Source organism: Hyperolius riggenbachi, chromosome 2 (genome assembly GCF_040937935.1).
Source record: "Hyperolius riggenbachi isolate aHypRig1 chromosome 2, aHypRig1.pri, whole genome shotgun sequence".
NCBI classification, from domain to species: Eukaryota; Metazoa; Chordata; class Amphibia; order Anura; family Hyperoliidae; genus Hyperolius; species Hyperolius riggenbachi.
In genome coordinates this window covers 648801-674412 of record NC_090647.1, presented here as the reverse complement: position 1 = coordinate 674412, position 25612 = coordinate 648801, and the positions used below count along the sequence as shown (strand labels likewise).

At 46.7% G+C, this 25612-nt stretch overlaps 1 protein-coding gene across 2 annotated transcripts in view; it reads right to left on the bottom strand.

Moving 5' to 3' along the window:
• LOC137545331 (aldehyde dehydrogenase family 3 member B1-like) overlaps positions 1-25612 on the bottom strand; it is a 469940-nt gene that overhangs the window by 60638 nt on the left and 383690 nt on the right. For both annotated transcript variants that reach the window (XM_068266442.1, XM_068266441.1), the window contains 2 exons: positions 9489-9875; positions 9205-9371 (listed from right to left, as the gene is read on the bottom strand). In XM_068266442.1, coding sequence (XP_068122543.1) covers positions 9205-9371; positions 9489-9875 — 554 coding nt within the window. The remainder of the gene's footprint in view (positions 1-9204; positions 9372-9488; positions 9876-25612) is intronic.

Sequence of the window (25612 nt, the reverse complement as noted above, 5' to 3'; positions counted from 1 at the left end):
GACACAGTGGCCAGGGCAAGGTACTGGTTGACAGCGTGCTTCTGTTCAACCAGACGCTCCAACATCGCCAGGGTGGAGTTCCAGCGAGTCGGAACGTCAAGGATCAGCCGATGGCGTGGCAGCTCCAGCTCCTTTTGCACGTCTTCCAGGCTCGCACAGGCTGCAGCCGAGCGCCGGAAGTTGTGCGTCACTTGCCGTTTCCAGCAGTTCGCCCATCCCCTGGTAGGTGCGCAAGAACTTCTGCACCACCAGGTTCAGCACGTGGGCAAGACAGGGGATGTGGGTCAGGTTTCCCCTGTCTATTGCGGCAACCAGATTGGCCCCATTGTCGGCCACCACCTCTCCGACTCTGAGGCCTCTGGGGGTCAGCCAAATCCTCTCCTGCTCCTGGAGTTTGGCCAACACATGGGTTGCCGTCAGTTTGGTCTTCCCAAGGCTGACCAAGTGCAGCAGTGCTTGGCAGTGGCGGGCCTTCACGCTGCTGCTGAGGCGGGGGGTTTGGCCAGGTGTGCCGGAGGATGGCAGAGGATCGGAGGAACCTGCTGCAGTTCTCCTGACCCTGCGGGGTGGCACCACCCACTGTGTTGCTGCTGCTGCTGTGCCCGCTGCTGCTCTCCCATCCTCACCCCCTTCCACCAAGCTGACCCAGTGGACAGTGAAGGACAGGTAGCGGCCTGTCCCGAAGCGGCTGCTCCAGGAGTCCATGGTGACGTGGACCCTTTCACCAACCGCGTGCTCCAGCCCTCGCTCCACATTGGCCATCACAAAGCGGTGCAGTGCAGGAATGGCCTTGCGGGCGAAGAAGTGTCTGCTGGGGAGCTGCCAGTCTGGGGCTGCACAAGCAAGCAGCGCACGCATGTCGCTCCCCTCCTGCACGAGCGTGTACGGCAGGAGTTGGGAGCACATGGCCCGTGCCAGCAAGCCGTTCAGCTGCCGCACGCGACGGCTGCTGGGAGGCAGAGCCCTAACCACCCCCTGGAAGGACTCGCTCAAAAGGCTCTGGCGTGGCCTTTTGCTGGCACGGGAATCAGCAGACACAGCAGAGGAGGCCACTGAGGACTGGCTGCCAGAACAGGCCTCAGTGTCGGCGGCAGGAGTTGCAGAGGGGGGAGGAGCAGTGCGTTTCCGCACTCCTGCTGGTGCTGCTGGAGGAGCAGGAGGGCGGGTGGCTGCTGTTGCTGCTTCTGCTGCTGCTGAAGGCTGTGCAGTGATGGGTGTGGTGCCACTGCCAGCACCAGATGCCTTCAGCCTCTGGAACTCCTCATGCTGGTGGAAATGTTTCGCAGCAAGGTGGTTGATGAGCGAGCTGGTGCTGAACTTTAAGGGGTCTGCACCTCTGCTCAACTTCCGCTGACAGTGGTTGCAAGTGGCGTACTTGCTGTACACTGTGGGCATGGTAAAAAACGCCAGATTGGTGACAAAAACAACCCCCTACGGCCTGGAGCCACTGCTGCCTGTCTCCCTGTGGTGGTTGGGGCGGGGGCTTGGGTGCGGCTGGTGGTGGTACTGGCAGATGCTGCTGCTGCTGCTGCTGAGCCTGAGACACCAGCAGGCTGTGGGACCTGCCTACTGCTGCCAATGCTTGCAATGATGCGCCTCCTTGCAAGGCCCACAAGCGCATCCTTCTCCTCCTCAGAGCTGCTGATGACGACATCCCCTGGAGCTGGTGGCACCCAGTCTTTGTCTGTCACCATGTCATCATCATCCTCCCCACCCTGAAACATGTCCTGATGGGATGATGACCCCCCAAACTCCTCTCCTGATGCATGGATGGGCTGCTTGACTGTCGCCACAGTCTTGCTGTCCAATCCCTCCTCCCCCAAAGTGCCCATCAGCATCTCCTCCTCAAGATCGCCAACAACAGCAGACAATTTACTCATGATGCCTGGGGTCAAAAGACTGCTGAATGACAGGTCGGCGAGTGACGGTGAACTGGCCTCCTCCCCAGGCCCTGCTGGGCGGCTGCTGCGAACAGGGGTGGTGGTGGTGAGGGTGGAGGCCTCGGATGCAGAGCTGATGGCGGGCTGCTCATCCTCCGTCATCAGTTGCACCACAGTGTCTGCATGCTTTTCCTCAATGGGACGTTTCCGACCCGGCTGGAGGAAAATCGGAGCAGGTGCTACACGCTGCTGCTGTGTCTCTGCAGCGTGAGTTGCAGATGCTCCTGCTGGGCGGCGCCCAAGGCGTCCACGGCCAGTGGCTATAGGAGGAATGTTAGCCACTGACGCTGCTGCTGCGGAACTGTGCATGGTGGTGCGGCCGCGGCTTGCCACATTGCTGCTCCCTCTCCTCCTGATTCCCTTGCTGCCCTTCCCCTTGCCCAAACCGCGCTGGCTGCCACTTCCAGACATCTTAGATGTTTTGGGCGTAAACACAAAAGTTTTTTAAAAGGGCGGGTGAAAAGTGGGGTACTTTAATGGAGTGGGTTGGTGGGTGAGGTGACACTAATCACTAAGTGATTAGATCGCTAACTGATTAGTACAGTACAAATACAAAATACAATAATCGGTAATCAGTAAGTGTGAACAGTGAACAGTGAGTGTGTCCCCTAGTACACTAACTAGAAATTACAATAATCAGTAGTAATCACTCAGATTCAGTAGAAGGAAATAGAGTGTGTGTACACTACAGACAGTGCACGCACACACACACACACGCAGGAGCTAGCCTATGAACAGTGACTGAGTGAGTGTCCCTAGTACAGTAAGTAAGTAGTAACAGTCAGGAAGTACAACTAGAAATTACAATAATCAGTAGTAATCACAAAAAAATAGAGTGTGTGTACACTACAGACAGTGAGTGCACGCACGCGCACACACGCGCAGGAGCTAGCCTATGAACTGTGACTGAGTGAGTGTCCCTAGTACTGTAAGTAAGTAGTAACAGTCAGGAAGTACAACTAGAAATTACAATAATCAGTAGTTATCACAAGGAAATAGAGTGTGTGTACACTACAGACAGTGAGTGCACGCACGCGCACACATGCGCAGGAGCTAGCCTATGAACAGTGACTGAGTGAGTGTCCCTAGTACAGTAAGTAAGTAGTAACAGTCAGGAAGTACAACTATAAATTACAATAATCAGTAGTAATCACAAGGAAATAGAGTGTGTGTACACTACAGACAGTGAGTGCACGCACGCGCACACACGCGCAGGAGCTAGCCTATGAACAGTGACTGAGTGAGTGTCCCTAGTACAGTAAGTAAGTAGTAACAGTCAGGAAGTACAACTAGAAATTACAATAATCAGTAGTAATCACAAGGAAATAGAGTGTGTGTACACTACAGACAGTGAGTGCACGCACGCGCACACACGCGCAGGAGCTAGCCTATGAACAGTGACTGAGTGAGTGTCCCTAGTACAGTAAGTAAGTAGTAACAGTCAGGAAGTACAACTAGAAATTACAACTTAATCAGATTAAGTAATCAGTAGTAATCACAAGGAAATAGAGTGTGTGTACACTACAGACAGTGCACGCGCACACACACGCAGGAGCTAGCCTATGAACAGTGACTGAGTGTGTGTCCCTAGTACAGTAAGTAAGTAGTAACAGTCAGGAAGTACAACTAGAAATTACAATAATTAATCAGTAATCAGAAGGAAATAGAGTGTGTGTACAGTACAGACAGTGAGTGCACGCACACACACACACGCGCAGGAGCTAGCCTATGAACAATGACTGAGTGTCCCTCCCTAGTACAGTAAGTAGTAACAGTAAGTACAACTAGAAATTACAATAATCAGTAATCAGAAGGAAATAGAGTGTGTGTACACTACAGACAGTGCACGCACACACACACGGTCACACGCAGGAGCTATGAACAAACAGTGACAGTGAGTGTCCTAGTTAGTCCTAGTACAGTTATATAACTACAATACAAAATACAATCACTCAGTAGCTAGTAAAGGACAGCAGAAATACTGGTATAGATGAGAAATAAACTAACAGAGGACAGGAGAGAACAGCTGAGCTGCCCACACAGGCAGGCCCTGAGGCCTAAAGTTGTGTAAGCTTGCCTGCAGCAGCTGGCTCTCTAGTAACACACAAGCTACTAACTAAAATACAATGTCTATCTAACTAACAACAATATAGGTGTGTATAGGAGGTGTATGTGAGCAAAAACGCTAGGTAAATGACCACAATAGAGCACTTGCTAAGCCAAAGCACAAAGGAGCAGATCTCTCTCTGTACAAAGTCAGGCAAGGACGGAGAAACGGAACATGGCGGCCGCTATTTATAGGGTAGGGGCTGGCCAGGGTCCCCCTCAGTGATTGGCTGCCGTCAGAGGGCCTGGGAGCCCTCTGATTGGCTCTGAGGACATCAATCTGGGCTATGACGCTATTCGAGCTCGGTATTCGAGCTCGAATAGCGCTGTTAGCTCGAATAGCGCGAATAGTGAATGGGCTATTCGAGTTCACTCGAATAGCCCATTCGAATAGCTCCAGCTATTCGGAGCTCGAATACCGAGGTCGAATAGCTGAAAAAGAGCTCGAATATTCGAGCTACTCGAATATTCGAGCTCTGTTGAGCACCACTGCATACACACAAAACACTGTACACACACACACATATACCTGTGAGTTGGAGGAAAACACACTGTACACACACGCTGTACATACACACACACGCTGTACATACACACACTGTACACACACATAAAGTACATACACACAAAACACTGTACACACACACACATATACCTGTGAGTTGGAGGAAAACACACTGTACACACACGCTGTACATACACATACTGTACACACACGCTGTACATACACACACTGTACACACACACTGTACATACACACACTGTACACACACGATGTACATACACACACTGTACACACATGCTGTACATACACACACTGTACACACATGCTGTACTCACACACTGTACATACACACACTGTACACACGCGCTGTACATACACACACTGTACACACATGCTGTACATACACACACTGTACACACACGCTGTACATACACACACTGTACACACACGCTGTACATACACACACTGTACACACACGCTGTACACACACGCTGTACATACACACACTGTACACACACATAAAGTACATACACACAAAACACTGTACACACACACACACATATACCTGTGAGTTGGAGGAAAACACACTGTACACACACGCTGTACATACACATACTGTACACACACGCTGTACATACACACACTGTACACACACGCTGTACATACACACACTGTACACACACGCTGTACATACACACACTGTACACACATGCTGTACATACACACACTATACACACATGCTGTACTCACACACTGTACACACACGCTGTACATACACACACTGTACACACACGCTGTACATACACACACTGTACACACATGCTGTACATACACACACTGTACACACAAGCTGTACATACACTCACTGTACACACACGCTGTACACACGCGCTGTACATACACACACTGTACACACGCGCTGTACATACACACACTGTACACACATGCTGTACATACACACACTGTACACACATGCTGTACATACACACACTGTACACACACGCTGTACATACACACACTGTACACACACGCTGTACATACACACACTGTACACACGCGCTGTACATACACACACTGTACACACATGCTGTACATACAAACACTGTGCACACATGCTGTACATACACACACTGTACACACACGCTGTACATACACACACTGTACACACATGCTGTACATACACACACTGTACACACACGCTGTACATACACACACTGTACACACACGCTGTACATACACACACTGTACACACACGCTGTACACACACACACACACTGTACACACATGCTGTACTCACACGCTGTACATACACACTCTGTACACACACGCTGTACTCACACGCTGTACGTACACACACTGTACATACACACACTGTACACACACGCTGCTATATGGGCACATACATGGCAGATGAAATTCAATGTTGACAAATGTAAAGTCATGCATTTTGGACGTACTAATGGTCTAGCACCATACAAAATAAATGGGATACAGTTGGGGACATCAAACTTGGAGAAGGACTTAGGAGTACTCATTGACAACAAGTTAAATAATCGTACTCAATGCCAAGCCGCTGCAGCTAACGCTAACAAAATTTTGGGATGCATTAAAAGGGAAATAAAAACTCGAGATGCTAGCATAATATTGCCCCTGTTTAACTCTCTAGTAAGGCCACATCTGGAATATGGAATTCAGTTCTGGGCACCACATTACAAAAAAGATATTGCAGTTTTAGAGCAGGTGCAGAGACGAGCAACAAAATTGATGCGTGGGATGGAAGGTCTCACTTATCGAGAAAGGTTAGATAAACTGGGTTTATTTAGTCTAGAGAAAAGACGCCTTAGAGGGGATCTAATTAACATGTATAAATACATCAGAGGGCAATATAATACCTTGGCGGATGAGCTTTTTGTCCCTAGGCCTTCTCAAAGGACTAGAGGACATGATCTGCGCATGGAGGAAAAATGTACATACACACACTGTACACACACATAAAGTACATACACACAAAACACTGTACACACACACATATACCTGTGAGTTGGAGGAAAACACACTGTACACACACGCTGTACATACACATACTTTACACACACGCTGTACATACACACACTGTACACACACGCTGTACATACACACACTGTACACACACGCTGTACTCACACACTGTACACACACGCTGTACATACACACACTGTACACACACGCTGTACATACACACACTGTACACACACGCTGTACATACACACACTGTACACACACGCTGTACATACACACACTGTACACACATGCTGTACATACACACACTGTACACACACACTGTACATACACACACTGTACACACACGCTGTACACACGCGCTGTACATACACACACTGTACACCCGCGCTGTACATACACACACTGTACACACATGCTGTACATACACACACTGTACACACATGCTGTACATACACACACTGTACACACACGCTGTACATACACACACTGTACACACACGCTGTACTCACACGCTGTACATACACACACTGTACACACGCGCTGTACATACACACACTGTACACACATGCTGTACATACACACATTGTGCACACATGCTGTACATACACATACTGTACACACACGCTGTACATACACACACTGTACACACACGCTGTACACACACACACTGTACACACATGCTGTACTCACACGCTGTACATACACACTCTGTACACACACGCTGTACTTACACGCTGTACGTACACACACTGTACATACACACACTGTACACACACGCTGAACATACACACACTGTACACACATGCTGTACTCACACACTGTACATACACACACTGTACACACGCGCTGTACATACACACACTGTACACACATGTTGTACATACACACACTGTACACATATGCTGTACATACACACACTGTACACACACACTGTACACACACGCTGTACACACGCGCTGTACATACACACACTGTACACACGCGCTGTACATACACACACTGTACACACACACTGTACACACACACACTGTACACACACGCTGTACATACACACTGTACACACACGCTGTACATACACACACTGTACACACATGCAGGGCCGGGCCGAGGCATAGGCTGGAGAGGCTCCAGCCTCAGGGCGCAGAGTAGGAGGGGGCGCACAATTCATTCAGCTGTCATTCCTAATTGTGTTTGAAGCAGAAAGAAATAAGAAAAGGGGATACATAGCAGTGACTGCAAGCCAGATAACTAGATATTAAGGTGTTGGGTAGGTTGTGGGCCCTGTGGCCCTCTTAGTCTAATGGCAATCAGTGTGTGATGGCTGAAGTGGGAGGGATGGAGGGGCGCACTTTGGTGTCTCAGCCTTGGGTGCCGGAGGACCTTGTCCCAGCTCTGCACACATGCTGTACATACACACACTGTACACACATGCTGTACATACACACACTGTACACACACGCTGTACACACGCTCTGTACATACACACACTGTACACACGCGCTGTACATACACACACTGTACACACACACTGTACACACACACACTGTACACACACGCTGTACACACACACACTGTACACACACGCTGTACATACACACACTGTACACACACACTGTACATACACACACTGTACACACATGCTGTACATACACACACTGTACACGCATGCTGTACATACACACACTGTACACACACGCTGTACACACGCGCTGTACATACACACACTGTACACACGCGCTGTACATACACACACTGTACACACACACACTGTACACACACACACTGTACACACACGCTGTACACACACACACTGTACACACACGCTGTACATACACACACTGTACACACACGCTGTACATACACACACTGTACACACACACTGTACATACACACACTGTACACACATGCTGTACATACACACACTGTACACACACGCTGTACATACACACACTGTACATACACATAAAGTACATACACACAAAACACTGTACACACACACACATATACCTGTGAGTTGGAGGAAAACACACTGTACACACACGCTGTACATACACATACTGTACACACACACTGTACACACATGCTGTACATACACACACTGTACACACACGCTGTACATACACACACTGTACACACACGCTGTACATACACACACTGTACACACACGCTGTACATACACACGCTGTACACACACGCTGTACATACACACACTGTACACACATGCTGTACATACACACACGCTGTACACACACGCTGTACATACACACACTGTACAGACACGCTGTACATACACACACTGTACACACACGCTGTACACACACGCTGTACACACACGCTGTACATACACACACTGTACACACACGCTGTACATACACACACTGTACACACACGCTGTACACACACGCTGTACACACACGCTGTACACACACACACTGTACACACACGCTGTACACACACACACTGTACACACACGCTGTACATACACACACTGTACACACACGCTGTACATACACACACTGTACACACACGCTGTACATACACACACTGTACACACACGCTGTACATACACACGCTGTACACACACACGCTGTACATACACACACTGTACACACACGCTGTACACACACGCTGTACACACACACACACATATACCTGTGAGTTGGAGGAAAACACATATGCTGCAAGTGGTTTCTCTCTCTGGTTGATGAAGTGAATGGCCTCATCTATCCCAGAAACACTGAGAACAGGAAGGATTGGGCCAAAAATTTCCTCCTGCATCACCTGATCAGACTCGGCCACATCCACCAGTACTGTCGGTGCTGGAAGGAGAGAATGAGACACCTGCATTCATCTAGGTCGCAATATACAGTATATATATATATATATATATATTTACAGACGTTTTCCTGCAAAGCCAGCAGCCAAGATGTCCTCACCTATGTACTTCTCTGCTTGGTCAGTTTGTCCTCCAACCAAAATCTTGCCACATTTCAGCATTGCTGCCACCCGCTGGAAATGTCTGTCACTGACTATTCTCCCCAGGTCCGGGGACTGCTTAGGATCTTCCCCATAGAACTCATGAATGGTCGCCTGTAGAGCCTTCAGCAGCTTCTCTTTGATGTTCTCAGAACAGAGGACATAATCTGGTGCTATACAAGTCTGGCCAGCATTGAAAAACCGAGTCCACGAAATGCGTCGGGCCACATTCTTAATATCACACTCATCATGGACATAGCACGGGTTCTTCCCACCCAACTCCAGAGTCACCGGGGTCAGGTGCTTCGCTGCTGCTGTCATTATTATTTTACCAACAGTCGGGTTACCTGAGGATCGAAAGAGTACAATGAAGAATGTTTACTTTATTGTTACTTGTTAATGGCCAGCTAATACTATAAGGCTCACATATCCCCCCCCCCACACACACACACACTATACCCCCTGACCCCCATCTCCCTTCTGTATAGTGCTCACATAGGGCTTGATTCACAAAAGGGTGCTAACATAGTTAGAACACCCAAAAGCTTTGGACGTGCAAACTAGGGTGCTAAGTAGTTTGCACTTCCAAAGCAGTTACTGATCGCGCCTTAAGTAGGTGCGCGCGAAACATCGCACCGGTCACGTGTAAAATAGCTTATCAGGCTATTTTGCACGCGAACGGTGTGACGTTTCGCGCGCACCGCGCAGTGCTAACCTTTGCGCGTGCAAACGCTTGCACGCTTATTAGCGCGTGAAGAGCCCGTTTTCACGTCCTAAGTGCATTTTCACCGGCACCCTTTAGTGAATTGAGGCCATACTAGGAAGCCCCCTCCCCAGTATAGATAGCCAGATGTGCCCCCAGTATTAGGTACCCCCCTTCCCAGTATAGATAGCCAGATGTGCCCCCAGTATATATAGCCAGATGTGCCCCCAGTATTAGGTACCCCCCCTTCCCAGTATAGATAGCCAGATGTGCCCCCAGTATAGATAGGCAGATGTGCCCCCAGTATAGATAGGCAGATGTGCCCCAGTATTAGGTACCCCCCTTCCCAGTATAGATAGCCAGATGTGCCCCCAGTATAGATAGGCAGATGTGCCCCCAGTATAGATAGGCAGATGTGCCCCAGTATTAGGTACTCCCCCTTCCCAGTATAGATAGCCAGATGTGCCCCCAGTATAGATAGGCAGATGTGCCCCCAGTATTAGGTACCCCCCCTTCCCAGTATAGATAGCCAGATGTGCCCCCAGTATAGATAGCCAGATGTGCCCCCAGTATAGATAGCCAGATGTGCCCCCAGTATAGATAGCCAGATGTGCCCCCAGTATAGATAGGCAGATGTGCCCCCAGTATTAGGCAGCCCCTCCCCAGTATAGATAGCCAGATGTATCCCCAGTATTAGGCAGCCCCTCCCCAGTATAGATAGCCAGATGTGCCCCCAGTATAGATAAGCAGATGTGCCCCAGTATTAGGTACCCCCCCTTCCCAGTATAGATAGCCAGATGTATCCCCAGTATTAGGCAGCCCCCTCCCCAGTATAGATAGCCAGATGTGCCCCCAGTATAGATAGGCAGATGTGCCCCAGTATTAGGTACCCCCCTTCCCAGTATAGATAGCCAGATGTATCCCCAGTATTAGGCAGCCCCTCCCCAGTATAGATAGCCAGATGTGCCCCCAGTATAGATAGGCAGATGTGCCCCAGTATTAGGTACCCCCCCTTCCCAGTATAGATAGCCAGATGTATCTCCAGTATTAGGCAGCCCCCTCCCCAGTATAGATAGCCAGATGTGCCCCCAGTATAGATAGGCAGATGTGCCCCAGTATTAGGTACCCCCCCTTCCCAGTATAGATAGCCAGATGTATCCCCAGTATTAGGCAGCCCCCTCCCCAGTATAGATAGCCAGATGTGCCCCCAGTATAGATAGCCAGATGTGCCCCCAGTATAGATAGGCAGATGTGCCCCAGTATTAGGTACCCCCCCTTCCCAGTATAGATAGCCAGATGTATCCCCAGTATTAGGCAGCCCCTCCCCAGTATAGATAGCCAGATGTGCCCCCAGTATAGATAGGCAGATGTGCCCCAGTATTAGGTACCCCCCTTCCCAGTATAGATAGCCAGATGTATCCCCAGTATTAGGCAGCCCCCTCCCCAGTATAGATAGCCAGATGTGCCCCCAGTATAGATAGCCAGATGTGCCCCCAGTATAGATAGGCAGATGTGCCCCAGTATTAGGTACCCCCCCTTCCCAGTATAGATAGCCAGATGTATCCCCAGTATTAGGCAGCCCCTCCCCAGTATAGATAGCCAGATGTGCCCCCAGTATAGATAGGCAGATGTGCCCCAGTATTAGGTACCCCCCCCTTCCCAGTCTAGATAGCCAGATGTATCCCCAGTATTAGGCAGCCCCTCCCCAGTATAGATAGCCAGATGTGCCCCCAGTATAGATAGGCAGATGTGCCCCAGTATTAGGTACCCCCCCCTTCCCAGTATAGATAGCCAGATGTATCCCCAGTATTAGGCAGCCCCCTCCCCAGTATAGATAGCCAGATGTGCCCCCAGTATAGATAGGCAGATGTGCCCCAGTATTAGGTACCCCCCCTTCCCAGTATAGATAGCCAGATGTATCCCCAGTATTAGGCAGCCCCCTCCCAAGTATAGATAGCCAGATGTGCCCCCAGTATAGATAGGCAGATGTGCCCCAGTATTAGGTACCCCCACTTCCCAGTATAGATAGCCAGATGTATCCCCAGTATAGATAGCCAGATGTGCCCCCAGTATAGATAGGCAGATGTGCCCCAGTATTAGGCAGCCCCTCTCCCCAGTATAGACAGCCAGATGTGCCCCCAGTAATAGGCAGCCTCTTACTGCTTGGGAAATACATATATGGGTGTAGGAAATGTATATACGGGTGTGTGAAATGTATATACGGGTGTGTGAAATGTATATACAGGTGTGTGAAATGTATATACAGGTGTGGGGAATGTATATACAGGTGTGTGAAATGTATATACGGGTGTGTGAAATGTATATACAGGTGTGTGAAATGTATATACAGATGTGTGAAATGTATATACAGGTGTGTGAAATGTATATACAGATGTGTGAAATGTATATACAGGTTTGCGAAATGTATATACGGGTGTGTGAAATGTATAAGCAGGTTTATGAAATGTATATATGGGTGTGTAAAATGTATATACAGGTGTGTGAAATGTATAAGCAGGTTTATGAAATGTATATACGGGTGTGGAAATTGTATATACAGGTGTGTGAAATGTATATACAGGTGTGTGAAATGTATATACAGGTGTGGGAAATGTATATACAGGTGTGGGAAATGTATATATGGATGTGTGAAATGTATATATGGGTGTGGGCAATGTATATACGGGTGTGTGAAATGTATATACAGGTGTGTGAAATGTATATACAGGTGTGTGAAATGTATATACAGGTGTGGGAAATGTATATATGGATGTGTGGCATGTATATATGGGTGTGTGAAATGTATATACGGGTGTGTGAAATGTATATACAGGTGTGTGAAATGTATATACATGTGTGTGAAATGTATATAGAGGTGTGTGAAATGTATATAGAGGTGTGTGAAATGTATATACGGGTGTGTTAAATGTATATACAGGTGTGTGAAATGTATATACAGGTGTGTGAAATGTATATACGGGTGTGAAATGTATATACAGGTGTGTGAAATGTATATACAGGTGTGGGAAATGTATATACGGGTGTGGAAAATGTATATACAGGTATGTGAAATGTATATACGGGTGTGGGAAATGTATATATGGGTGTGTGAAATGTATATACAGGTGTGTGAAATGTATATATGGGTGTGGGAAATGTATATATGGGTGTGTGAAATGTATATACAGGTGTGTGAAATGTATATACAGGTGTGTGAAATGTATATATGGATGTGTGAAATGTATATATGGGTTTGGGCAATGTATATACGGGTGTGTGAAATGTATATACAGGTGTGTGAAATGTATATATGGGTGTGTGAAATGTATATACAGGTGTGTGAAATGTATATACAGGTGTGTGAAATGTATATACGGGTGTGGGAAATGTATATATGGGTGTGTGAAATGTATATACAGGTGTGTGAAATGTATATACAGGTGTGTGAAATGTATATATGGGTGTGGGAAATGTATATATGGGTGTGTGAAATGTATATAAAGGTGTGTGGAATGTATATACAGGTGTGTGAAATGTATATATGGATGTGTGAAATGTATATATGGGTTTGGGCAATGTATATACGGGTGTGTGAAATGTATATACAGGTGTGTGAAATGTATATATGGGTGTGTGAAATGTATATACAGGTGTGTGAAATGTATATACAGGTGTGTGAAATCTATATACAGGTGTGTGAAATGTATATACGGGTGTGGGAAATGTATATACAGGTGTGTGAAATGTATATACAGGTGTGTGAAATGTATATACAGGTGTGTGAAATCTATATACAGGTGTGTGAAATGTATATACGGGTGTGTGAAATGTATATACAGGTGTGTGAAATGTATATACAGGTGTGTGAAATGTATATACGGGTGTGTGAAATGTATATACAGGTGTGTGAAATGTATATACAGGTGTGTGAAATGTATATAGAGGTGTGTGAAATGTATATAGAGGTGTGTGAAATGTATATACGGGTGTGTGAAATGTATATACAGGTGTGTGAAATGTATATACAGGTGTGTGAAATGTAGATACGGGTGTGTGAAATGTATATACAGGTGTGTGAAATGTATATACAGGTGTGGGAAATGTATATACGGGTGTGGAAAATGTATATACAGGTGTGTGAAATGTATATACGGGTGTGGAAAATGTATATATGGGTGTGTGAAATGTATATACAGGTGTGTGAAATGTATATATGGGTGTGGGAAATGTATATACAGGTGTGTGAAATGTATATACAGGTGTGTGAAATGTATATACAGGTGTGGGAAATGTATATACGGGTGTGTGAAATGTATATACAGGTGTGTGAAATGTATATACAGGTGTGTGAAATGTATATATGGGTGTGGGAAATGTATGTACGGGTGTGTGAAATGTGTATACAGGTGTGTGAAATGTATATATGGGTGTGTGAAATGTATATACAGGTGTGTGAAATGTATATACAGGTGTGTGAAATGTGTATACAGGTGTGTGAAATGTATATATGGGTGTGTGAAATGTATATACAGGTGTGTGAAATGTAAATACAGGTGTGTGAAATGTATATATGGGTGTGTGAAATGTGTATACAGGTGTGTGAAATGTATATATGGGTGTGTGAAATGTATATACAGGTGTGTGAAATGTATATACGGGTGTGTGAAATGTATATACAGGTGTGTGAAATATATATACAGGTGTGTGAAATGTATATACAGGTGTGTGAAATGTATATACAGGTGTGTGAAATGTATATACGGGTGTGTGAAATGTATATACAGGTGTGTGAAATGTATATACGGGTGTGTGAAATGTATATACGGGTGTGTGAAATGTATATACAGGTGTGTGAAATGTATATACGGGTGTGTGAAATGTATATACGGGTGTGTGAAATGTATATACAGGTGTGTGAAATGTATATACGGGTGTGTGAAATGTATATACGGGTGTGGAAAATGTATATACAGGTGTGTGAAATGTATATACAGGTGTGTGAAATGTATATACGGGTGTGTGAAATGTATATATGGGTGTGAGAAATGTATAAGCAGGTTCATGAAATGTATATATGGGTTTGGGCAATGTACAGTGGTGTGAAAAACTATTTGCCCCCTTCCTGATTTCTTATTCTTTTGCATGTTTGTCACACTTAAATGTTTCTGCTCATCAAAAACCGTTAACTATTAGTCAAAGATAACGTAATTGAACACAAAATGCAGTTTTAAATGATGGTTTTTATTATTTAGTGAGTAAAAAAACCTCCAAACCTACATGGCCCTGTGTGAAAAAGTGATTGCCCCCCTTGTTAAAAAATAACTTAACTGTGGTTTATCACACCTGAGTTCAATTTCTGTAGTCACCCCCAGGCCTGATTACTGCCACACCTGTTTCAATCAAGAAATCACTTAAAGAGTAACTGTCAGGCTGCAGAAGCTAATTTAAACCTCTATTCTCCTGTGTTAAACAGTTTAGGGCTCTTTCACATCAGAGCTTGCGTTGGAGAAAGCTCAAAGCATACGTTTTGTTGTATGCCTTTTACTGCGTTTTGCTTTTGATATGCGTTGCACTGCAGTGAGTGTGCGTTTTTAATCCGTTTTCAATGCGTTACAGGACATAGAAAAACGCAGATAATTTTTTTTTCTTTTAGTTTTCAACTTTCTACATTGTTCCTCTGTTGCATTCTGGGACTGATTGCCTGCGTTAACGGATTAAAAACGCGCATAGTGTGCGTTTTACATTGACTAACATTGTAACGCATAAAGCTAGCGTTGGCCAGAAAACTGCGCCTGGGTGCAGTGGAACGCAACGCACAAAAAGGCTGCGTTATATGTGAAAGCTAAAATGAAAGTCTATGGACTTTCATTTCACCTTGGGTAACGCAAACTTTATCCTTTGCGTTGAAACGCAGAAAATCTGCCCTAATGTGAAAGAGCCCTTAGAAGGAAGCCCAAAAGCAATTAGTGAAGATAAAAATCTCAGTTACCTTTGATGTGTGCTTATCAGCAAGGCTGTTATTCTTAAGAAGACGCAAGCCGCATACCATACTGCAAAGCATTCTGGGGCTCTCCCCTCGGCTGCTAATGAGACGTTACAGCAGCTTGTAATCGCGTAGCACTGATAAATCTCGGGCAGAGTACACTGCAGGAGTCAGCTATTGTTCCTAGCCACATGGCTCATTAATATTCACTGCACACTGTGTTGTTCAAGTAGGAGCTTATCTGTGATCAGGAAGCAGGCAGGACATGACGACACATTTGACAGAAAAACATGGAGCCTGCCATGAGCTGTCAGGAGCATCTATCTCTGCATATACTATATACAAATTCTGTGAAATCCAAACGTGGACAGTGAAATGCATATGTAATGTAAGTACAGCCAATCTTTAGCTACTGATATATGTGTTTATTTTCTCTGAGACCTTATACCTAACAGCTCCTCTTTAAATAGGAGCTATCTGACACAGAGAAGTAGACCAAAAGCACCTCAAAAGCTAGACATCATGCCAAGATCCAAAGAAATTCCGGAACAAATGAGAACAAAAGTACTGTAATTGAGATCTATCAGTCTGGTAAAGGTTATAAAGCCATTTCTAAAGTTTTGGGACTCCAGCGAACCACAGTGAGAGCCATTATCCACAAATGGCAAAAACATGGAACAGAGATGAACCTTCCCAGGAGTGGCCAGCCGACCAATATTACCCCTAGAGCGCAGAGAAAACTCATCTGAGAGGCCACAAAAGACCCCAGGACAACATCTAAAGAACTGCAGGCCTCACTTGCCTCAGTTAAGGTCAGTGTTCACGACTCCACCATAAGAAAGAGACTGGGCAAAAACGGCCAGCATGGCAGATATCCAAGGCGCAAACCACTTTTAAGTTGTATAGTTACATAGTTATTTTGGTTGAAAAAAGACATACGTCCATCGAGTTCAACCAGTATAAAGTACAACACCAGCCTGCTCCCTCACATATCCCTGTTGATCCAGAGGAAGGCGAAAAAACCCTTACAAGGCATGGTCCAATTAGCCCCTAAAGGGAAAAATTCCTTCCTGACTCCAGATGGCAATCAGATAAAATCCCTGGATCAACATCATTAGGCATTACCTAGTAATTGTAGCCATGGATGTCTTTCAACGCAAGGAAAGCATCTAAGCCCCCTTTAAATGCAGGTATAGAGTTTGCCATAACGACTTCCTGTGGCAATGCATTCCACATCTTCATCACTCTTACTGTAAAGAACCCTTTCCTAAATAAATGGCTAAAACGTTTTTCCTCCATGCGCAGATCATGTCCTCTAGTTGTAACGATCGGTGAAGCACAGAGAGGATCTGATTACCGGTGATCTGCAGTATCACGGGGAATACAGATGTATACCAGATTATAAGTGTTCTGCAGTATCAACGATAATCCGATATACTAGCTAACCTCTGTTCACCTAAGTAGAGTGTAGTGATTTGGTGTGACAGTAACACTTAGAGGACTAGGCCTCAGTACAGCAAGGAGTACTGCACAGATTCCTTCCGCAAACCTGAGCTCTCCAAGACGGGAGGAGTCAGGCTGACAGTAGGAAGAATATTCTGAAAGTAACCCTCAAGAGGAAGGGTCACTAACAGTGCGAGGAACCGCCTCTAACAGCAAGGTCAGTTCTCGAGGTCGGACAAGCCAAGTCGTACACACACGGGCAGATAAAGTACAAGATCAGGAGGCAAAGGCGGAGTCAAAGTACAGACAGGGTTTCGGCAATGGGGTGTCAGATAGATCGAGGTACAAAATCAGGAGGCAGAGAAAGAGTCTAGAAACGAGCCGGGGTTCGGCAACAGAGTATCAGAAATATTGAGGTACAAGATCAGGATTCAGGAGGATAGTCAGGCAGGCAATAGGTAATAACAGATAATCACAATCAAATTAGTACTTTAGCTATCAACAGAATCTAGCTAAGTGTAGGATTACAGCTCCAGCTGGTCCCGGCACACTTGCGGATCTGACTACGGATCTGGGTGCTCCCACATATGTGATCGCAACGCCAGACACCAGAGAAATGACCAGGCAGCAGTATATATACACTGGTGTCCCCCCAGGACCTCCCTAAGTGCTGGACCAATGACGAGTGGGGCCAGAGTCAGCTGACCAGCCTGGTCAGCTGACTCCTTTCTGGCTGCCATAAATTCCCTGCCTGAGTGCGCGCATCACTCTGAAACTAGAAGGACTACGAGTCCCAGCCACAGCAGCCCTGCTCTGCATCTCTGCAGCAGGGGTATGCGCGCTAACCGCCGCGTCCGCAACCTTCTGCATGGAGACAGCCACCTCATGCTGAGAGGAGGCGGCTGCCTCTCCGTGTGTGTGGCCACTGTGCGCGGAAAGAGCCGCCTGCCGCTGGCTCATGGTGGCGGCTCTTCCGCGTTTTCTTACAGTACCCCCCCCCCCTCCCCGAGGAGTGGACTCCGGACAGCTCCTTCCAGGTTTTTCTGGATGTAAAGCATGACACTCGCTTACTAACTCGTCCGCATGCATGCGGTTCCCAGGTACCCATTGCCTCTCTTCGATGCCATACCCTTTCCAATGTACCAGATATTGAGTAGAATTTTGTACTACCCGAGAATCTAAAATCTTCTCGACTTCATATTCCGGTCGATCATTAATTATTACAGGAGGAGGAGGAGTGGGACCCACATGAACTGCAGGTTTCAGTAGGGATACATGGAAGGACCTAACGCCACGCATGTTCGTAGGGAGATCAATGACATATGTGACATTGTTGATCTTTTTTGCTACCCGGAATGGGCCCACGAACCTGGGCCCCAACTTGGTTGAGGGCTGTCTCAAGGTCAAGTGGCGGGTGGACACCCAGACCAAATCTCCTGGTTGAAACCTCCACTCTAAAGAGCGTCTCTTGTCCGCTTGACCTTTCTGACTCTGAAATGCTTTCACTAGATTATCTTTTATGGTCCACCACATGTCCCTAAATGACCTCTGCCAGGCCTCCAAGGCTGGGAATGGGTTGGACGCAATCGGCAACGGAGAGAATTTAGGTAATCTCCCGGTCACTATCTGAAATGGACAGAAACCCGAGGAAGAACTCTTTAAGTTATTGTGCGCAAATTCTGCGTAAGGTAAGAATTTAACCCAATCACACTGCGCTTCAGCAACATAACATCTTAAAAATTGCTCTAATGATTGGTTGACCCTCTCAGTTTGGCCATTTGTCTGTGGGTGGTAGCCCGACGAAAATGACAGTCCCATGCCCATTTGGTGACAGAATGCCCTCCAAATTTTTGAGACAAACTGGACTCCCCGATCGGATACTATGTCTTCCGGAATGCCATGCAGCCGGAAGATATGGGTGATGAATAAGTCGGCCAATTCCTGGGCCGAGGGGAGTCCTTTCAAGGGCACGAAATGGGCCATTTTACTAAAGCGGTCGACTACCACCCAGATGACCGACATGCCCTCCGACCTAGGAAGCTCCCCCACAAAATCCATGGACAAGTGGGTCCATGGTTCACTCGGGGTGGGCAAAGGCTGCAGAGTACCAATAGATGCCAGCCAGGAGGGCTTGCTTTTTGCGCACACCGCACATTCCCTGACAAACTCTTTGCAGTCAGCTGCTAGGGAGGGCCACCACGCACACCTGGCCACGAGATCTTGCGTTCTAGACGCCCCAGGATGTCCCGCATTCTTGTGTGAGTGGACCATCTCCAAGATCTGGAGACGGAAGGGCAACGGGATAAACAAAACCCCCTCAGGTTTCCCTTCGGGGACATCCTGCTGGAAAGGACCTAAAGTTTCCTTCCAGTTCTTCCAAGTCTCGGTAGCAGCTAACACCAACTTTCGTGGAACAATGGTCTCGGGAACAGAGGGCTGTGCTGTCTCTGGCTCGAAACACCTAGAGAGTGCATCCGCTTTGGTATTCTTACTACCTGGAGTGTACGTAATCAAGAATGTGAACCTCGAAAAAAATAACGACCATCGAGCCTGCCGAGGGCTTAACCTTTTAGCCCCCTCGATGTACTCGAGATTCTTGTGGTCGGTATAAACCGTGATCGTGTGCTCCGCTCCTTCCAGCCAATGACACCATTCTTCGAAGGCTAGTTTGATGGCTAGGAGCTCCCTATTGCCTATATCGTAGTTTCTTTCTGCCGGAGAGAACCTCCGGGAAAAATAGGCACACGGGTGTAATCTCCCCTGAAGACCTGAACGTTGAGACAGCACAGCCCCCACTCCAATCTCTGAGGCGTCTACCTCAACTATGAACGGGAGAGAAGTGTCCACGTGCCTCAGTATGGGCGCCGAGCAGAACAACCCCTTTAAAGTAGAAAATGCCTGTAAGGCCTCGGGAGGCCAATGAGTGGTGTCTGCCCCTTTTTTAGTAAGGCTAGTGAGGGGTGCGACTACTGTGGAGTACCCCTTAATAAACCTTCTATAGTAATTTGCAAAACCCAAGAACCGTTGTAAAGACTTTAACCCCACCGGCTGCGGCCACTCCAGGACCGCGGAGACCTTAGCAGGGTCTATAGACAGGCCTGAGGTGGAGATTATATATCCCAGAAAGGCCACTGACGTAACCTCGAAAATGCACTTTTCCAGTTTAGCATATAAAAAATTCTGCCTCAGTTTGTTCAATACCCATCTGACATGGGTTCTGTGATTAGAGAGGTTGTTAGAAAAAATAAGAATGTCGTCAAGATAAACTAAAACGAACTTCCCCAACACCTCCCTAAAGACCTCATTAATGAGTTCCTGGAAAACGGCCGGGGCATTACATAACCCAAAGGGCATTACCAGGTACTCGTAATGCCCGTCCGGTGTATTGAAGGCCGTTTTCCATTCGTCGCCCCCTTCTTATACGCACCAGATTGTATGCCCCCCGCAAATCCAGTTTCGAGAATATCTTAACATCCGTGACCTGTGTGAATAGGTCATCTATTAATGGCAGCGGGTATCGATTCTTCACAGTGATTTTATTAAGCCCCCGGTAATCGATACATGGCCGTAAGCCCCCATCTTTTTTCTTAACAAAAAAGAAACCTGCCCCAGCGGGTGACCGGGACGGCCGAATGAAGCCCTTGGCCAAGTTCTCACGGATATAATCCTGCATTGCCAATTTTTCGGGCCCAAATTTTTCGGGCCCAAATTGTACAAATGGCCCCGGGGAGGTACACAACCTGAACGGAGATCGATGGGACAGTCGAAAGGGCGATGTGAGGGCAGTTTGTCAGCGGCCTTGGGACAGAATACATCGGAATATTCAGAGTACTGATCTGGCACACCTCCCACCTGAACTCTGGTTTGCCCCAATGTCAACTTCCCCAAACACCGTCGAAAACAATGAGATGACCAGGTAGTTAACTGACCCGTGGCCCAGTCTATTTGAGGTGAATGGGTTTGCAACCATGGCATGCCTAGGATAATAGTGGAGGTGGACATACGTAACACATAAAACCGTAACTGTTCCCCATGCAATACCCCTATGGTGACTTTCACCTCCGGGGTCTGTGACAGAGGGCGCTCCCGTTGCAGAGGGGAATCGTCCACTGCCGTGACCTGAATGGGGGGACTCACTGGAGTGAGGGGAATATCCAACTCCTGAGCAAATTCAAGGTTCATAAAATTAGCCGCTGAGCCAGAATCAATAAACGCTTCAGTGGCTACTGACTTATTCTCCCATGTAATCGTACAGGGGAGAAGCAATTTTTTCTCTTTAAGGGGTGAAAATTGTGTGCCTAGGGTGTCACCCCCCACTACTCCTAGGCAAACTCGTTTCCCGACTTGTTAGGGCAGTTTCGCACCCTATGCCCTGCTTCTGCACAGTACAGACACAATTGTTCCACCATTCTCCGCCTTCGCTCCACCTGGGTCAGTTTTGATCGACCAATTTGCATCGGCTCGGGTGGAGACAAGGCCGGAGGAGGTGAGACAGGCGGAGATGCCGTTACTGAGGACGCAGCAGAAGGTGCCGCATAAGAAGTCACCCTGACACGGTGACTGCCCCTAGTCTGCCTCTGATGGCGTAGTCGACGATCGACTCGGATGGCCGATGATATGGCCTCTTCGACTGTCTTGGGCTCGGGTAAGGTTAACATCAAGTCAGAGACCTCCTCCGACAACCCAGGCAGGAAATAATCCATCAGAGCAAAGTTGTCAAATCTGGCGGTAACAGACCACCTACGAAATTCTGCCGCATAATCCTCGACCGACCCTCTGCCTTGCGTAAAAGTTTGAGCTTCCGCTCAGAGGTTGCCGCAAGGTCAGGGTCCTCGTATATTACGGCCATAGCCTTAAAAAATTCCTCTACAGAGGAGCTGTATCTGTGGGAGGCAGGTTGTATGCCCAGGACTGGGAATCACCAGTTAACAGTGTTTTAATGAAAATGACCCGTTGGGTCTCAGTCCCCGAGGATCGGGGTCTCAACTCGAAGTATGATAACACTCTACTCTTGAAATTCTGGAAGTCAGACTTGTGGCCGGAAAATTTGTCGGGTACAGGCATACGTATGTCATCACTAGGAGGGGATCGCACTGAATCAACTGACGTTTGGAGGGTTCGCACAGAGCCTGAAAGGGCATCAATCAAAGCTTTGTGCTGGCCCAGTGCTTGATGAATGCTATCCACCGAAGCGGCAAGCACAGTTAGAGGGTCAGTGCGTGCGTCCATCTGTTTATTGGTCTGGCGTTCTGTAACGATCGGTGAAGCACAGAGAGGATCTGATTACCGGTGATCTGCAGTATCACGGGGAATACAGATGTATACCAGATTATAAGTGATCTGCAGTATCACCGATAATCCGATATACTAGCTAACCTCTGTTCACCTGAGTAGAGTGTAGTGATTTGGTGTGACAGTAACACTAAGAGGACTAGGCCTCAGTACAGCAAGGAGTACTGCACAGATTCCTTCCGCAAACCTGAGCTCTCCAAGACGGGAGGAGTCAGGCTGACAGTAGGAAGAATATTCTGAAAGTAACCCTCAAGAGGAAGGGTCACTAACAGTGCGAGGAACCGCCTCTAACAGCAAGGTCGGTTCTCGAGGTAGGACAATCCAAGTCGTACACACACGGGCAGATAAAGTACAAGATCAGGAGGCAAAGGCGGAGTCAAAGTACAGACAGGGTTTCGGCAACGGGGTGTCAGATACATCGAGGTACAAAATCAGGAGGCAGAGACAGAGTCTAGAAACGAGCCGGGGTTCGGCAACAGAGTATCAGAAATATTGAGGTACAAGATCAGAGTTCAGGAGAATGGTCAAGCAGGCAATAGGTAATAACAGATAATCACAATCAAATTAGTACTTTAGCTATCAACAGAATCTAGCTAAGTGTAGGATTACAGCTCCAGCTGGTCCGGGCACACTTGCGGATCTGACTACGGATCTGGGTGCTCCCACATATGTGATCGCAACGCCAGACACCAGAGAAATGACCAGGCAGCAGTATATATACACTGGTGTCCCCCCAGGACCTCCCTAAGTGCTGGACCAATGACGAGTGGGGCCAGAGTCAGCTGACTCCTTTCTGGCTGCCATAAATTCCCTGCCTGAGTGCGCGCATCACTCTGAAACTAGAAGGACTACGAGTCCCAGCCACAGCAGCCCTGCTCTGCATCTCTGCAGCAGGGGTATGCGCGCTAACCGCCGCGTCCGCAACCTTCTGCACGGAGACAGCCACCTCATGCTGAGAGGAGGCGGCTGCCTCTCCGTGTGTGTGGCCACTGTGCGCGGAAAGAGCCGCCTGCCGCTGGCTCATGGTGGCGGCTCTTCTGCGTTTTCTTACACTAGTCCTTTGAGAAGGCCTAGGGACAAAAAGCTCATCCGCCAAGGTATTATATTGCCCTCTGATGTATTTATACATGTTGATTAGATCTCCTCTAAGGCGTCTTTTCTCTAGACTAAATAAACCCAGTTTATCTAACCTTTCTTGGTAAGTGAGACCTTCCATCCCACGCATCAATTTTGTTGCTCGTCTCTGCACCTGCTCTAAAACTGCAATATCTTTTTTGTAATGTGGTGCCCAGAACTGAATCCCATATTCCAGATGTGGCCTTTACTAGAGAGTTAAACAGGGGCAATATTATGCTAGCATCTCGAGTTTTTATTTCCCTTTTAATGCATCCCAAAATTTTGTTCGCTTTAGCTGCAGCGGCTTGGCATTGAGTACGATTATTTAACTTGTTGTCAATTAGTACTCCTAAGTCCTTCTCCAAGTTTGATGTCCCCAACTGTATCCCATTTATTTTGTATGGTACTAGACCATTAGTACGTCCAAAATGCATGACTTTACATTTGTCAACATTGAATTTCATCTGCCATGTATGTGCCCATATAGCCATCCTATCCAGATCCTGTTGCAATATGACACTATCTTCCTGAGAGTTGATGATTCTGCACAATTTTGTATCATCTGCAAAAATAGCAACATTGCTCACTACTGCATCTACTAGGTCATTAATAAATAAATTGAAGAGCACTGGGAAATGTATATACAGGTCTGGGAAATGTATATACAGGTGTGTGAAATGTATACATGGGTGTGTGAAATGTACATACAGGTGTGTGAAATGTATATACGGGTGTGTGAAATGTATATACAGGTGTGTGAAATGTATATACAGGTGTGTGAAATGTATATATAGATGTGTGAAATGTATATACAGGTGTGTGAAATGTATATATGGATGTGTGAAATGTATATACAGGTGTGTGAAATGTATATATGGATGTGTGAAATGTATATACAGGTGTGTGAAATATATATACAGGTGTGGGAAATGTATATATGGGTGTGGAAAATGTATATACAGGTGTGTGAAATGTATATACGGGTGTGTGAAATGTATATACAGGTTTGCAAAATGTATATACGGGTGTGTGAAATGTATATATGGGTGTGAGAAATGTATAAGCAGGTTTATGAAATGTATATACAGGTGTGGGAAATGTGTATATGGGTGTGGAAAATGTATATACAGGTATGTGAATCTATATATGGGTTTGGTGTGTGAAATGTATATACAGGTGTGTGAAATGTATATACAGGTGTGGGAAATGTATATACGGGTGTGTGAAACGTATATACAGGTGTGTGAAATGTATATACAAGTGTGTGAAATGTATATACAAGTGTGTGAAATGTATATACAGGTGTGGGCAATGTATATACGGGTGTGTGAAATGTATATACGGGTGTGTGAAATGTATATACAGGTGTGTGAAATGTATATACAGGTGTGTGAAATGTATATACAGGTGTGTGAAATGTATATATGGGTGTGTGAAATGTATATACGGGTGTGGGAAATGTATATATGGGTGTGTGAAATGTATATACGGGTGTGGGAAATGTATATATGGGTGTGTGAAATGTATATACGGGTGTGTGAAATGTA